The 17,535-nt window shown below is 45.4% G+C and overlaps 1 protein-coding gene across 3 annotated transcripts in view; it reads right to left on the bottom strand.

Moving 5' to 3' along the window:
• SIK2 (salt inducible kinase 2) overlaps positions 1-17,535 on the bottom strand; it is a 113,896-nt gene that overhangs the window by 6,662 nt on the left and 89,699 nt on the right. Inside the window, exons 8-15 of one of the 3 annotated variants that reach the window (XM_032472722.1) lie at positions 16,290-16,442; positions 10,311-10,475; positions 3,293-3,521; positions 2,536-2,820; positions 2,237-2,400; positions 1,371-1,481; positions 552-643; positions 19-354 (exon numbers count right to left, since the gene is read on the bottom strand). In XM_032472722.1, coding sequence (XP_032328613.1) covers positions 330-354; positions 552-643; positions 1,371-1,481; positions 2,237-2,400; positions 2,536-2,820; positions 3,293-3,521; positions 10,311-10,475; positions 16,290-16,442 — 1,224 coding nt within the window. In that variant the 3' untranslated portion in view covers positions 19-329. Of the gene's footprint in view, positions 1-18; positions 355-551; positions 644-1,370; positions 1,482-2,236; positions 2,401-2,535; positions 2,821-3,292; positions 3,522-10,310; positions 10,476-16,289; positions 16,443-17,535 lie in introns of those variants that run through there. The other 2 variants (XM_032472721.1, XM_032472720.1) reach the window with 2 other exon arrangements.

Genomic DNA, 17,535 nt, shown 5'->3' on the forward strand with positions numbered 1-17,535 from the left:
TCTTAAACACAATCTTACTTTTTGTCCCCCGGTTCTGGCTGATCCCTCAGTGCCCCAGTGGACAGGAGTTCTTTTTCTCTAAGACTCTTGCGTTTCTCCTCCCTACGGAGCGAGAGGCTGATTTCCCGTCCGGAGTGTTTCGAAGCGGGGGTGACACCTTGGCCTCTGTGAGTGTCTGCAGGTTGATGGATTAGGGTAATTCTATCTTGGCCAAGATGCTTCTACTAGTGAGGCCTGAGGGCACGAGTTACTGCAGGGGAGGATGGACGCCTTCTCTCCAGTATAACCCACTTAAACCGCATTAGGTCGGGGATTCTGAAAGCTTAGGTCTATTCATAACCCAAAGGGGAAACACTGGAAGAAAAGGAGAACAAAGCACATTTAGGGCTGCTGTCCCCTGACAGGCCCGTACTCCACGGACAGTGGAACATGCACACCAGCGTACTGAAACCTATGTTCCTGGTAGAGGCAAATTGTAGGGAAAAGGACAACCTACCCGGCTTAAGTTCCCACAAAGAGAGTGACTTCTGTGGCTCAAGACCATCTCTCACCTGTGTTCTTGCAGCTGCTGTTCAAGGCTCCGTGGTGGTTCTTTACAATAAAGCTGGCAGGTGTTCTGGGCTTTTGACAGAAGGCTGGGCTTCTGGAAGAGCAGAAGAAATACAAGCATGACGTGTGTCATCCAGGACGCAGTCATTAGACCGAACTTCTGCCTGGAGTTCGAAGCCACGTGAGCCACAGAGTGAGGAGAATGCCACGTGCTCACTGAGACTCTGGCAAAGCCTTTGGCCCAACAGTATTGAGTCAGCAGGCCTGGGCTCTCTCGGGTCTAACCTAGGTCAGTTCTCCATTTCTAAAAGTCTTCTAGGACTGGGAGGTTCATGGAGACTGAAAACAATGAGGAAGTGGAATTAAATTTATAGCAGAGGCCACAGCACTTGTTGAATGAACAAACAGTCCATTCTTTATGGGATCTGTGTTGTATTCGGTGTTAAGGATTTTCAGGCACCGAGCGAGAGTTGATAGTACATGCTTCCTGACTGAAATTTTCATTTTATTTATTATTCACCAAGATGTACACCGTCAGAAGCAAAGAAGCCATTGTTCCCTTTCCTACCGCTCAGTGGCAGTACCCTTTCCTGGGCTCTGAGGACAAACCTTTTTCTGCTGCCAGCACAGAGCATGAGGATAAGTCTGAACATGTTTCCAGACCTAGATGCCTATCAGGAATTAAGAATTAAGCAGCTACCCTAAAAAAATACCAAGCCCAACAGGCTGCTACTGTGCAGAAAGGCAGACCGTGGATGAGCACAGTGAGCTGGTGCCACAAAGCGAGGCGGGGTGGGAATGGGGGGGTGGGGCGCTCCCACCTGGAGTCGGTGCTGCAGGAACTGGGCCTCCAGGCCGGGCCGCTGGCAGAGCTGAGGGTGTGGGCTGCTGGGCAGCGCAGAGATGCTTTTCTGCTGCTGAGAAACTTCCTCCTGAGGAGAAGGGGTGAACACATTTTCAGTTGTCCGTTAGGGGAGAAAGTTTCAATTCTTAGTTGAAGCACATGGGCGAACGTCCAAGAGGAACTCCAGCTCTGCTAAGACAGAGTACTCAAGAGCTCTTCACATAGCCAGTAGGTAGGCTGAGGGTTAACCACTTTGCAGAACGTGTACACATGCATCTCCTGTAGTAAACCATTACCTAGTCAGTACTGGAGCAAAGGCCCTTGCTGTCACCAGAACGTTATTACCTTCATGTGGCATCAAAGTCCGTGATGCACTGGAAACGGACTCAAATGAAATTTATTAGATAGACAGCAATATTTTGTATTTTTAGCATCAATAATTCATTTAGTAAGATTTAATGATGTGATATCACATCAAAAATAGCAGCAACAAGCTTCTCATTTTGTGTCAAGATTCTTATTCTTAATTTCTGTGTGTGTGTGTGTGTGTGTGTGCACGTGAGGGGGAGGGAGTTCACGTTCAGTCCGTCCTGTGAACTGAGCAGAGCTGGCCAGTGTCTAGGCCTCCACGTGGTGCGGATCACCTGGGCCTGCGTGGACGGGCCTAACCCGGCCCGTCAGGGGCAGAGGGCTGCAAGAGGGAAAGCTTTCAGGCTGCGGGCTTTCCAAAAGCATCTGTCTGCTCCAGGACTGCAGTAAGTCCTGAGTGAAATGATGCATCTTCAGGACAAAGCCCTGCCAGGTACTCACAGAGCCCCTGCGGCCAGGGCCCGGGGCACCCACCTGAGGGCAGCTGCTGGCAAGGGCTTGGAGCTGAGGAGCAGGTGATGCCAAGGTAGGGTCGGCCTCGGATCCCATCTGCTCGTAAAGCAACTGCACTTTGTTCAACTCTAGGATTCCTTTGGTTCTAGCCAGATTCTGAAGATGCTGTCTGAATGCTACAATTCCTGAGAGAAAGAACAATGTTCAAATAAAACACAAGGCCTTTCAGTGACCACGCGTGTGAACTCACACGGCAGCAAAGCCTGTCAAGTCCTAGCAGCGTAAGGGCTGTGAGAGCCAGCAGAGAAAGCCGCAGTCACCTTGGGTGAGGGAGGTGTCTGACGCCCGGCGGCCCTCTCTGAAGCTCACTGGAGACCTATTGTGAGCCTCTCGTTTCTGGGAGCTCAGAGCCTGCATGGCTGGGTTGGCAGGTCTCAGGCTCACGAAGGGAGACGTCATGCGGGGTGAGGGCTGATTGGCTAACATGATGTCCTTGAGGGAAGGGTTGTCCTCCAGAAAATTCAGGTCCCTCTGAACAGACCCCATGTCATATTCAGAGTCCACACTGTCAAGGGAGGGGTTGTCACCCACAGAGAAAATTTTCCCTTTAAGAGAAAAAAACCAAAACAAAACACATTATCACCACCAACAAATAGCATATTCTTGGAACATAGGATACAAAGCATACAACACAGCCACAACGTCCTTCATCTCCAGCCAAAACATCTTTCCAGAAACTTCTTATATGGCAATTTAATCAGCTTCAAATTTAGTGGGGAAAACACTCCAGAACCTGTACCCATAAGATCTCTGCCACTCAAAAAGAGCCAGAGAGCCGATGAGTGTCACAGCCCTCAGATGGGTCCTGGGAGTTAGAGGAGCCATCTCAGAGATATTCCATCTCAATCTTTGTGGCTGTTGACCAGGTCTGATCTTCCAGCCCGCTGAATGTGGTCCATGAGGGAACAAGACCCAGACAACATTCTGGGAACCGGTTGGTACTGTTACCAGTTCTTGGAGCTTGGAGAACGAGGTGACGCTGGGAAGACTTAACGTGGTGCTTACTGCCTACTGTACCTGAACCAGGCATCACCACCAGCTGATTGGTCACTTCCGACAGAGTGTGCCGTCTCTGCCCACTGCGTGTGGACTGGAAGGCGTCGAAGGCCTGACTGGGGTCTTCCTCGGCGTCTCCTTCTGTCTCCACGCCCTCATCAATGGAGGTCTCCATCACGTTGCCAGGCAACGACTGGCACCCCTTCCTCGCCAGGACAGGGGGCACAGGGTCCAGCAGACAGCCATTCACCTAAACACCAGCGTGAGAGGGAGGCGGGAGGAGACCGTTAGTGGCTGCTCTGCTGAGACATCAGGAACATCCACACAGGAAAAAAGATTCGAGACCTGTGGCAAGTCGGAAATTACGCGTAATATTCAAGATGTACACATTTGTTACTAATGACAACCTGTAGCTGGGAAGCTGAGGGAAGTCAGCTGCAGTGCTTAGAGACAGAAGCCCTTTATGACCCAAGCTGGCACTGCCTCCCAGGTTTCTCTGAGTCATCTTTATTACAATAAACAATTTTTTTAGTGGTTTCCAGATGAATAGGGTCTATTAGCTTCAGGCCTGCCAGTTTTTTTTTTTTTTTTCAATAAGGGAAATGAAGAGGGCGAAGATGAGATAAAAAAAAAAACCCCAAAAACAACTGCATGGCTCATAGCTAAGAAAAAAGAGCAGTCGCCAGCATTCTTCTAATTTTCAACCACAGAACCTATTGGAAGGCTCTAGACATACGTTTATGTTCATAATTTAAGTACCTGCCTGTTTGATTTAGTCTTTAGTTGGTTCTATGTGCCTGAGGAATGGGAAAAAAAAAAGAATTCTTTAAAGGCAGACATATCACAAAAAGGAGTGGAAAAAAAAATCAAACAGCAAACAGCCAAAGCCTTCCATTATAGAATAACAAATGACTCGCAGGCCCCAAATTCCAGCAGGGGTTAATGAGCACTAGTGGACTGACTTCTCTCTCCTCCAGCAGCACAGAGTGTCCATCCCGCAGGGACGAGCTCAGCACAGCTCCTGAGTGAGAGCTTGGCCATCCTGCAAGTTGCCAAGCAAACCACCTCATGGCGGGCAGAAACAGCACCCAGAGGGGAGCTGTGGTTGTGAGTTCTTCTGGCTGGGAAAAGCCCCAACGAGGAGGCAATTATTTACCTCATTACCTTAACTAGTCCCCCGTGGAGATCAATCCAGTTTTCTCCTATGAATGGCTGCTCAGGAGCAGCCAGGGTAAGATGCGGAGTTGCCAGCAGGACGTTCACCTGGAATACACTGCGCGGAGCTATTGTTTCCCTTGGAAGCAGGAGAAGCTCTCGTATGTGAGAGGTGACGTGGGACATCCCTGGGCCAGACACAGGAAACTTTCCTCTTATGGCAACCGATCTGAAGGCGCTGCGAGGCCCTTTATTTGGAGAGGGAGACTTGGGTGACTCAGATCTTTGTTTGCTTGGGGGAGGGGACGGTTATTCCATAAAAACTGTCCTGCGGCCAAAGCTATTACTCGGACATGGTGGCTAACGCACTACAGGGTTTTAAAGTGACAAGTGGTCATTTAAAAGGAAGTGGCAAATGCTTTTTTCCTAGACCCGGACCAATCTTCCCCATAGCACTGGGAAACAAAAACTCTGAAATCTGGCTGGCAACTCTTAGGCTCCCTTGACCCTTCCCCAGATACGTGTTCCCTTTTTGACCACACTTACAAGTTTTCTCGTAAGAAAGAATGGTTTGGGATCTTAACATTCATACCTCTATGTTCCTTAACTGTTTACTAATGTAATTTTCTAAGACTAGCCAAGGATGATTTAGAAATGGATAAAGCAACAGAGAAAAGACTGTAATCAGGTAAATATCTCCCAAGCATCTTTATGTTTTATAGCCTCGGTCAAAATTTTATCAGCTATTTCTTGCAGTATAGCCTTACAACCAGGTTCTTTTTTTCATTAGTAAAGTCACCATTTTTTTCTGAGTACTCAAAAAACCTTGCAGTCCCCCTAAATTTGTGATTTTTTTTCTTAAACTGCTTATAAATGTATCTCCTCATCTAGACTACAAGAAGAATTATATCTTACGTTTAAAAGTGTTTGCTGAGTTTGGCTTCACCCTGAGACAGGTGGGTGACAATGATCTGGCTTCTCAGATGGTGACTGAAAACGCTGTGGTGGCCCATTCAGAGTAAAGCAGTACAGACAGAAGGCGGCCCTGCGGCCCATCCAGAGTTTACAGGTGCGAACACTTTCAGCTCTGAGTTCACTTCCTAAAACAGGTGATAGTCATGCCACCCTTGCCGGACAACTTACCCAGGGACTTGTAACAAATTCAGCTCTAGGATTTTGTGGCTGAAATATTGGGCTGATCTACCTTCGTGACCTAAGCTGCTAGAAATGAGTCCTTCTGCTCTAGGAAATAATCTAGGCTAACCGCAAACTAGAGGGCTTCCAAATACAACGTGGATGAAATGCACATCTTCCAACACACTATTTTTGCCGTTCCTTACAGCTCAGCCGACCCCTTCACTTCCGATACGAGACTTCGTATTCAATAGGTGGTATACATGGAGAAGTCAAACTCTCAGAAGCTCCACCGCTAACTGCCAGCACCCTTGAGCTCTCCAAAAATACAAGATTCAAGCACAGGAGACTGATAGGCTGTTATGGACTGAGTGTGTCTCCCCTTAAATTCATATATTGAAGCCCTGACCCCCAGCGTGGCTGTATTTGGAGATGGAGCCCCTAAGGACATGTAATGAAATCAGGTCATAAGGGCGGGGCCCTGAACCATTAGGTTAGTGTCCTTATAGGAAGAAGCACTAGAAAGCTCTCTCTCCTTAGACAGGAGCGCAGAGGAGAGGCCATGGGAGGATATGAGAGCGGGAAGACAGTCCACACCAGACATCACACTGACCACAACCTTATCTGACTTTTAGCCTCCAAAAACGGTAAGAAAATAAATTTCTGTTGTCTAAGCCACCCAGCCTGTGGCGCTTTGGTGGCCTGAGCTGACTAATAAAGAGACTGACACAGGACTAGCCAGTGAGCCTGGAGGCTGGGAATGTGCTGTATTTAATTTGTATCCTAAGTGCCTGCGAGTTTGGCACGTATTAAGGAGCCTCAAACCTCAGCTCCACTTACTAGGCAAGTGGCTTAGCGTCTATAAAGCTCTTTTTTTTCTCCTCACTTATGAAAAGGGAGTAAAGTCATCTGGGAGGATTAACTAAAACACTGTATGTCTATATTACCATTACTTCTTGACCAAAAAGAATGCTTTATAACAATAAAAAATTTTAAAAGCATGAGTATAAAACAACAGTTTCTTTTAAAACATTTTTACTATCTTGAGGCAAATTAAAATAGACCACCAGATGAGGAAGCAAAGAAGTGGGTAATGCCAGCTCTAGAAATTTATCCTAAGGAAATGAAGGTATAGTCGAAAATCTAGACACAAGGATATTCACCTGAAGCATATATGAGGAAGCAAAAAAATTTAAAGTACTTGATGTCCAAAGACAGGAAAGTAGGTAAATAAGGGTACATCTAAGCTAATATACTAGGCAGTTGTTAAATATAACTCATGCTTTTATGGTATGGGAAAAATGCTCATGATCTTATAAAAGCAAGGTACAAAATTACATCTAATACAATACAATTTTGTTTTAACAAGTCTACGTACGTCCTGAGTCACTCTGTCTTCATCCACCCACCCATCTGTCTATCCATCCATCTAGAACCCACTCTAAGGAGACATGCCACAATGGCTTACCTTTGGGTAGGGGGATTATGGATACATTAACTTTTTGCTTTATCCCTCTCTGAATTTTCCATATATGATTCTGACTGGTTTTACCTTTTTCAATTACAAATTAAAAAATTCAAATTCAGAAGTAGAAGTCCAATTTCTCCCCTTTACAAAGTCTTAGCGGTTAACACGATTACCAGTTTTCGATGAATGTCCTTTTTAGACCATCTCTTATGTGTACTACCTTTATAATGCAAAAAAGGTATGAAAGATGCCAGTAGACACGGAACACAACGTCTACACTTGCATTTTCATAGTTTAGCCTCACAGTTCCCTTCGGCTATCCAGCTATGAAGATGGTAACTTGGAAAATCCTTTTATTATAATCTCTAATAAATGTTAAAGTGACTGGTGTGTGTGTGTGTGTAAAGTCCATTATTCCCAAAGAAACTCTCAAAAGAGAAAGACTGGCCCTACAGGGCTTGCATCTGCCCACATACGGGCTCTGTGCTGCTCGGTTACTGCTCACAGTTGGGTCGCTGTCTCAGAAAGGTGCTATTTTTGGGAGCAATCCCAAAGCGATGTTTCAGTGCAGACTCCCTAAGGGATTTTACTGACAGTTTTAAGTTGAAGACTTTTGGGAGGGAAGGAGAGGTGAAAACTCTGAGGGGCACAATTCCTGCCACCAGCTGAGAGCTGAAATGACTGGGCAACACGTGCAGTCACGCAGCACCTTTTAGAAAACAGCAAACGGGCGTCGGAGTAAGTGCATACGAAGCGATACGAACAACAAAGGGCCGGTATCTCTGTCTGACAGTTTCGTGCGTGTGTGTTAATTACGGGCCCCAGAGAAAGAGGTGCGAGGGAGGGATGGACTGTATTGCTGACATACATGAAACGGTCCACAAGTAAGACCAGCAGGTGTCTGGAGCCTGGCTAAGTGCCAAGGTGGCCCTGCCAGTGTGGGTGGCCAGTTCCAGCGTGGCACTGCTCTTCCTACGAATGCAAATAGGCCATCTAGCTACTGTCTGTATCTTTCACAAAATCATTCATTTCCTGTCTGTTTCCTAGTGACGGTAACAATCACAAGCTTTAAAAATAGCTTGCCCTATATAATACGGCAGACAGAGCCCAATCTGGGTTTCGGGCCTGGTGCCCTCACAGCCAAGCTTTTAGCAGACTGCATTTAATTTTTTTTTCAAGGGAATTAGATTTTAAAAATAAGTGAATGATGTTGCCCCAATTTGTGTCTAAATTTCTGGGTGGGAATGTAATAGCAGTATGTGATGTTACTGAACATGCTTGGCAACCAGGGACAGAAGAACCACTGTCCACAGGGAGTGGCCTCGTCCTCAGGGGCAGGGACACGAGCTCCTCATGGTCAGCCACTTGGCTTAACACCTGCTTACGCAGCTGAGCGTCAGGCCGCCTTGACTACGCTCCAGCTAACTCGTCACTGCACTTCTGCACCAGCCCTACCTCCAGAGCTCCCGAGGTCAGAAGGTGGCCTGTGTCACCCTCCCGTCATCTTGGCTCAAAGCACTGTTAGCGGTTTGGACTTCTTTCCTCTGGACCCTCACGGTCTATCAGTTTTCTCTGTTCAGTCCCTTTTACGTCAGCCCCGCCTCTCCAGTTTCATGAGCACTGTCCCAGGGCAGGCCCTCATCATCTCCCCGCCTTCTGCTGTCCTCGTCACCTTGCTCTAACCTTCTACTGTCCTTGTCCTCAGTCTCTCCCCTCTCCACCAATGCAGGCCATGTGCCCTTCCAGGCTCATTTCTGAGGCACAACAGGGATCACAGTGCTTCTTTATCAAAAAATCTTCATGCAATATAATGTGTATGTGCAGTCGAACTGTAATAATTCTACATAATAAAACTGGAAAAAAATAAAAATTAAAAAATAAAATAAATGTATATTTTATAATTAAAAAAAAAATCTGCAACTGTTTCCTACCACCTTGGAGAAGTCCATTTGGAAAAACTGGCTCGATGATCCTGAAACACGTTCCCACGTTGAAAAGCCCAGCCTAGAGAAAGAGTGCAGCCCCCGACCTGCCATCCAGAGCTCAGCTACTGTCTTCATTCTGTACAATCCCCCTTCACGTGCCCTCTTCCTGGGCGCACTGCCCTACTGCTCTGACTTAGCTGGACCCGGGCTTTCCCGATGTCCGCTGTTGGCCAGGCCTTTCCGTCCACTGAGATATCACCCCCTGGGTGCCATCCAGCCACCTCTCAATTCCCAGCTCTGGCAGATCACCCAGACATTCCTGATCAAACAAGCTCAAAGCAACTGCCCCGCCCCTTCTAATCGCGCAGCCCTGTGGTTTATATCTCTTTAAGGGACCGATCACATTTATCGATCTATTCAGGACCTGGCACGCTGTCTCCAGTTATGCACCGTGCCCCTTCTGCTAGACTACAAACTCTGAGGCAGAATTAACGTCTGAGTCATCTTTTTATTACCCAAAGAGGCTAAAAAGACAGGAAACCGATATTTATTGAGTGTCTACGATCTGCTCAGAACCTCACACACAGCCTCTCAGTCCTCACAAGCCTCATAGAGCTGGTATTCTTATTTTACACAAGAGAAAGCGGACGTCCAAAGATGTGAAGTCCCTCTGCCCGAGTGCACAACAGCTAGTAAGGGACAGAATCTATTTTAAAACCCTCTAGGACCTGCCCATTAATATGATCCTCTGAATACCTCTTGATGCTAAGTATATAAAACACAAACTCGAAGTTACACAAATATCCACTAAATGAGAGAAGCCGTCATCTTCCACATACTAAAAGCCAACTTTATGCGACACACCAGAATAGACTGCTCTCCTGTAAGTATGTTCAAACAGGACCAAAAAAGATGTTTAGCTGATCAAAAAAAGATGGCCCCTCATTTTATAGCTGCAGCACGTGCAGCAGGAGAGAGGCCATAATCACAGGGGCAAAGCCCAATTCAGCACAATAGTTGTATCTTTGTTTTCAGAATTACAGCCGATTTTTTAAAAAAGCCAAAACCTATGAGGCACCGAGCAGCTTGAGAGAAGGAACTGGTTAAGGAAAGAGAACGAAGGATGCTGAAAAGCACACATGAGGTCTGACAAGTTACATAAAACTCGTAATGACGACACGCTGAACACAGCCGACTGTAAGCCCTGGATGCTTTTCTCAGATCTTCTGCACAAAAACACCCTCTTGAGCGACCTGACGAAATGACAAAGTTCAGCAAAGCCGAAGTACAGCGTCTCTGGACCAGGCTGAAGTCTCCAGCCAACCTGCAAGCTCGGAGCCTCTTAACACAGCTGTACCTTTGGGGTGTCGACACACTCTTCCTCCATGAACGCTGCTTCCGCCTGACAGCCGGACGCGGGAAACGCGAAGGCGTCCACGTTGGGTGCCTGTGGGAGGAGGGCAGATCGCATCAGCCGCACGTTCGGGGGGTGCACGGTCACTGGGAGCCCCACGGTCTGTGCCTGCAGACATGGCAAGAAGAGAAAGTTGGGGAACATTAGTACTTTCTATATAAAGGTACAAAACTCTTAAAAGAAAATAATTCTTCCTGGTGCAATGAAAGGATAAATAGGGATTTGCTGGATACTCCAGGAAAGATGTGATGAAATAGGTACACAGCACAGGTATCCACCTGAAGCAGTCTCAATTATTCTGAGATGGGTGGTACAGGATTCTGTTCCTGTTCCACGATGAGATGTGTAACTTTCACGCAAATGACAAGAAAGCTGGTCGTTGTAAGCAATCTACGGCTGCTCTTTTGTTTTCAACAAACAAATATTGTCTATATCCTTAAAATGTATTACTCTGGAAAGATACAAAGAATGGAAAAGTCCCTGCCTCTCTAGGAGCTCAAAAATTAAATCAGAGAGAGAGAAACATTAACTGTAACACAAAGCACACTGCCATACGTGCTATCCACCTGCATTTTTGGGGGGAGGGGGGTGGAGGTGAGATGGCGGGTCTTTATCAGCAGTGGTGTGTGTGAAGAGGAAGGAGAGAGAAGCGGTGGTCACTTGGGGGGACAGGAATGACCTTCTTTGAAGGAGATGCACAGACTGAACACAGCCTATTGCCACCCTACTGCTGAGCAAGCCATGTTCCTGAAGTTAACCTACTAGAGAAAGTCCATCCTTCGTGTCTCCTTTGTTACAAAACTCTAAGTAAACAAGTATTACAAGTTTTTTTTTTTTTTAAATGTCATTTAAAAGAACCTTCCTTTACGACAACTGGCAAGGGTCGATTTTGAAGATGTAACCGTTGAATAATCCTTTCCTCTCCATCTTTTCAAAACAAGCAGACTAATTTATTAGATGCCTTTTGAACATCGCAGACACTGCAAGACATCTGAGGGAACAATCATCATACTAGTTTCTAAAAGGCAGAGGAATGGCCTATTTTTTTCTGCCATCATCACTTCAAGGGATATAAGATGGTGAGTTTTAAATTCAAATGAAAAGAAACAGAACGGTATGATTCTAGCTTTTCCTTTCCCTAGACCTCGGTTTGATTCCTGGCTCCATCAACGTACTGTGTGAACTTACTCAGGTCACTTAACCTCTCTGAATTTTATATTCTTCACCTCCAAAAAAAGACATTAAAATCTACTCCACAGTGAAGTCAGGCAAATTGTAGAGCCCTTCACACAGTTATGTGAATTCCTCCTTTCTCCTTCCTTCTAAAGTCTTAAAATCACAATAATTTAACACAGGAATTAGACTGCAAAATGAATACACAATTTTGTTCTCCGACAGTATCTAATGGTTCCCAGTTAAAATTTAAGGCTGATGCTTTTCAATAATGGGGGGATAGGTCAGAAATACACTTTATATTTGACTATACTTTGAATATACTCAGAATACACTTTTTATTCCAACATTAACAGCATTAGATACACTGCATGAGATAAAGAATAAAACAGTAATAGCAAAGGGTTGGTATCATGTGGATGGTGAAAGTGGAAAAAAAATACATTATGTGCTATTCTGAACATGACACAGAAATAGCTTTTCTCACATCATCATTCCTCAGGCCTACATCCTGGGCCACTTTTGAGATTAAACATTTTTTTTTCCCTTTCAAGCATTAGCCATTCAAATTGATTTTTTTCAGCCACAATGTAACATTTAAACTTCCTAATGAACTATATTTGATATTCTTCTTATGCTTATCATTGGCTTTTCAATCAGAGGATAAAGCTGAACTTTGATTTCTGTTTCCCAAATTTATTAGACTGTTCCTTCTTATTAGGACAAAGCATTATTACCTGAAGATGCTGTACTGGACATGAGATACCAACTCGGTCACTACAATGTGGTGTTGCTTTTCACTCTCTTATCAGCTGTGGCTTTTTAAATGGCAGGACCGTGCTTGGGCCAGACCAAGCCTTTTCCTTAAACACATATTCCATATTCCATATTCATATTCCAACCTGGTCTGCAACTTATTGTGAACTTGGTAAGGACAGAGAAAGGACACATTTTATTGTGACGACCACTTCACAGCAAAAAGAGTGGTGGATCGAGGGGTCTGCGTTTTAGGGTTCCAGCAATCACTGAAGGGGCGATCGACATCTTTTTTGGCACAAGTTAGGGTATAAATAGTCAAAGAGCCTAAACAGCACTGAACAGCTGACTAAAGAATCTGGCATTATAATAAATAGATGGTTGATTAATATCCCAGACAAGCAGATATTACCAGTTTCTTTAAGAGTGGCAGTGAACCGTGATCATGCCTGCTAGCTGTAATGACTTTTTAGATCACATGTTTATTGTCTTGAATCTCTTTTTCTGCCTTTATGCTTTACAGAGCCATGACAATGAAAGCAGTGTTCTCTCTGATGGGAAAGATCTCTATTGCTCCAGTGGGAATATGCTTGTTATGGACAAAATTTGGCCCCTGCCCCCACTCCCATCCACGCTGAAGCCTTCATACCTGGTGTGACTGTATTTGGAAACAAGGCCTTAAAGGAGGTAATTAAGGTTATATGAGGTCATAAGGGTGGGGCCCTAATCCAGTAGGACTGGTGTCCCTCTACGAAGAGGCTGACACCGCAAAGATCTCTCTCCCTGCGTGTGCAGAGGAAAGGCAGTGCGAGGACACAGCAAGAAGGTGGCCACCTACAAGCCAGGGGCAGAGTCCTCACCCTGACGGCAGCTGGATCCTGGCCTTCCAGCCTCCAGAACTGTGAGAAAGCAGACTTTGCTGTTGAGGCCGCCTGTCTTTGGCGCTCCGTCACAGCGGCCCTAGTCGACTAACATAAGGCTCTTCCTTACAGATGCGGAAGGCAACCTCTAACCAGCACTTAAGGAAGAACTGGGATGAGTGTTTCACTCTTGTCTGCTTACAGCGGATGGACACCTGGCGTGGAAGGACTGTTAAAAACCAGTAGCTGGACTGTGTATAAAATAGATAAATAACAAGTTTATACTGTGTAGCCCAGGGAACTATATTCAATATCTTGTAGTAACCTATAATGAAAAGAATATGAAAACGAATACATGTATGTATATGTATCACTGAAACATTACGCTGTACCCCAGAAATTGATACAACATTGTAAACTGACTATAGTTCAATTAAAAAAAAATCCACATGCACAAAGCAAAACAAACAAAAAACCAACAACAAAAAAACCTTGCAGTTCATATTCACAAGAAAAAGGTGTGACATATTTTCTCTTAATAGTCACCTACAGCCAATTTGATATAACATTTCCCACTTGTTATAAGGCAAATATAAGTACTCTGCTAAGATGGACATCTCACTGCTTTCTAAGTGGTGGTAAAGGGTTGTTTATCCCTATACCACAAAATCCTAAGGGCAGGGGCTGTTTCCTGGTACCTGTGAAACTCTGATGGCTGGAGCTGTGCCTGGCACATAAGTGAACCGAACGGCTGCTATAAATTAACTGATTTGATCTTTGTAGCCAACTTATGAAGCAGGCACTGCTATTTCCATTTTGTATTTAAGGTCACTGGAGCCTGGGGACGCTGACTTGCCGAGGTCGCTCAGCTCGGTGTGGAGCCCAAGGTCTGCCTGATTCCACAGCTCTGGGGATCTCTGTGTGGGATTCTGTCAATTCCTTATTCCCATGTCAAGTAACAAGCAGTTTGCCACTTCTTTCAAAAGATAGTAGAACATCAAAGAATTCAAGGGAGAAGGCTCTACTAAAACTTGAAGCACATTACATTCCTAAAACAGAGAAATCTATTTTTTTTTGAAACAAGTTCAACACTAAACACTAGAACGTGAATGTTCTCACAGGGAGGGGCGATCTTGTTTAAACCCAGTGCCCACTGCTTAGAATTCAGATGGCACTTGAGGCAAGTCTATGAATGAGCACTGAAGATCTCTCCTTGAATTAGACACATCTGAAGTCACACTAGGTAGCTTTCTATGACAACTTGGGTCAAGGCGTAAAATGAAAAGAACTCATGGGGTGCTTGGTCATAAAAAAAAAAAAGTTACCAAACATAAGAAGCTATGCATACATCGGAACCCCCAAGCCAAATCACATGTAAATTACATGTAACCTGAGATCCCCTAGGGAATTTGCTTCAAGTTCAGACAGGACAGGCGATCGTGTACAATAACCACACTCTACGTGTGCTCAGGAGCAGTCATCACGTAGCCCCCTTCCCTCATGTGTGCCACGTGTGTCTCAGAAGAACAGAGACTTGGGGGGACAGTGGTGCAGCTGGGGGCTTCCCTGCTCCCTGTCCTTCTGTCTGGCCGTGTTTTCTAGAGGGAAGGGGCACTCCACCTCTCCCTGTTACTCCCCCAGCTCAGGAATTCTCATTTTATCCCCCTCCTCTCCATCTTGAAAGGCATACTATTCTACTTAAAAAAATTCCAGGGGCTCAGAGATACTTCAACCCAAATATCTGACTTGATTGATACATTAGTGTCAATATTCACATTATTTTAGATACCAAAGTATGTATAACAAAGTATACCATTTGCCTATTAAAATCAAGAAGATTTTCATTTCGTTGGGTTTTTTTTCACATATTCTGTACAAGCCAATGCAAACTTCTGTTATAATCCTATACATTTTGTAAAACTGCCAGAGAAGAAACACAAAGTCAAAACTTTTCTGCTCTCACTTGCACTTTAAATAAAGTCAGTAGTCACAGAAATAGACGGAAGTCCTAAGAGATCACAGGAGCGAACTGTTTCTCTTTTCAACCTCTATGTAGATGATTTCCTGACCCCCTTCAGCCCGAGCTTCTCCGGGGGATCCAGATCCACCCTTCCCCGTAAGCAGCTGAATCAGTGCCACCCCAGTTCCCTCAGCCTCGGGCTCAACAGGGGAGTCATGTAACCAGCAGTCCCTTCCTCCAGAGTCTGCCTCCGAAGGGGTCCTGGCACTCGCCCCTTCCTGCCTACCTCCACCTGCACCGTCTTGGTTCAAGTTTCAGTATTTCTCATCTCGACTACTATATTGGTCCCCTAACTGCTCTCTACAAATTTCTTCTCTCCCCTAACCAATCTGTCCTTCCCCACGTTACCAGACTGGTTAGCTTAAAGTGTGGATATAATTTATCACTTCTTTTTGCTTAACAGTCTTCAGTAGTTCCTCATTTCTTCCTGAATTGTAAGTAAACTCTTTACCCTTGGCATTCAAAGCCCTTCACAACACGGCTTCAACCTCCACTCCAACTCTTCCATTTCCCTGGGCTTCAATTTAAGTGGATCGATTTGAAGAAGCCCTACACTTGCCCACTTGAGGACTTCTGTCCCCACTGCTTCCTCTGCCTCTGCCTCCCGCCTCTCCCTAACGAAGTCCTACACGTCTGTGGAGCTGTCGTAAGCGCCCCCTCTCCCACACGGCATCTCCCATTCAGACGTCTCTCTCGGTCCCCTTTGCTTCTGTAGCACTCACCTTCCTCTATTTTGAATGATGGTTACTTATGTATCGTTTTCCACACCCTCTCCTCTACAGTGCCTCCACCTAGTACATCTGCGATAAAAATTTATTAAGTGAGACTGAACATAGAGGCTAGTGACATTAATTCTCAACATAAGTGAATGATGTGAAGTAGGTGAAAAATATTGAGAAATCTCTTAAAGAAAAAAACTGAAGTAAAGTTAATCCTTAAAAGGAGGAAGATGATCCAAACATTCGATAATCTATTGAATGATGGAGAGAAACTTTACAGAAGAATAGGGTGTAGGGGATGAAATCCTAACCCTTTATACTACACGATGAAAAATGTGTCCAACATGTGAACAGGCACACGCACGGATAAGACTACTGGCTGTCGGGGCGTTACCTTGGCAACTGTCTGTTCTGCGATGGTGCTGGGCCGACGCTGGCGGGCGTCGAGTCTCTGCTCCACCGGGAAGCTGCTCCTGTGTGATTTCAGGCGCTCCACCAACAAGTAATAAATGGCAGCAAAGTGGTTATAGCTCTTGTTCTGCAGAGACTGGACAAGAAAACAAGTGCTGAAGGCAGAGGACCATAAAAAAACCAGTCCAGTGATTTACACCTTTCTAAACAAGTAGGCAAGATATCACGTATTCTTAAAAACAGAGTATGCGTCAAAATGAAACCTATCCCTGAACTGAGAATGGAATACAGATAACCTCATTAATTATACAAAGGGCGATACCTCTGAATGACCTGACTGGCTCTTTTTTTTTTTAGTTTTTTTTTTTTGGTGGGGGAGAGAAGGAGGGAGGTAATTAGGATTATTTATTTCTTTACTTTTCAAAGAGGTGACACTGGGGATTGAACCCAGGACCTCGTGCATGCTAAGCATGCGCTCTACCACTTTGAGCTATAGCCTCCTGCAACTGGCTCTTTCACATTAACAGGATCCACTTGTGTGTCTGCATTCAGAGAAAATGCCCCAGTGCTGTCACGGGGCCCCATCTCATTGTCGCAACTATGCTGTAGGGTCAGGTAGCAACCTGAGCCCTGAGGCTCTAATTCCATTGCCTCAACACAAGTCCAATCCATTGCAAACTCTGAAGTGAATGATTAAAGTCTTTGGGGAAATTTCTGGTGATTACTTTGGGCTGGAGAATGACATTTGGACGCTAGGTTGAGAGACACTGTGTCTCCGTTCTTAGGTAATTTTTTCCTCTTGTTTTTGCAGTCCCACCCTTTTGAAACCTTGAAAATAAAGTTGCTTCCCAATTTCTCCCATCCCTGGCTGGCGAGCTCTCCCAGGATACTAACGGAGCAGAGCAACCACGGCTCCTCTGGTTCTAACTCCACGTGACAGGCTGCCTGGGCGCCGGGCAGCACAGCCCGGATGCAAAGCTCTCACGGCAAACACCAACGGAACTACCCCCAACCCCCCAGCTGCTGTTCGAGATCTACTTCACGGGCAAGTACAAAAAAAAACCTCACTGAGCACATGATGAGCAAAGCAGGAGAGCAGTCTGGTTTCACTCATGGCTCCCATGAGGGAAAAGCCAGCACAGTTTGGGGCACTTTATATTCACTGGGGGGCATTTTGCATTCTTTCTTGTTATGCTTCATCCTTAAAGGCACTGGGGTTTTTTGTTTTT

The sequence above is a fragment of the Camelus ferus genome, chromosome 33 (genome assembly GCF_009834535.1).
Source record: "Camelus ferus isolate YT-003-E chromosome 33, BCGSAC_Cfer_1.0, whole genome shotgun sequence".
In the NCBI taxonomy this organism is placed as follows: domain Eukaryota; kingdom Metazoa; phylum Chordata; class Mammalia; order Artiodactyla; family Camelidae; genus Camelus; species Camelus ferus.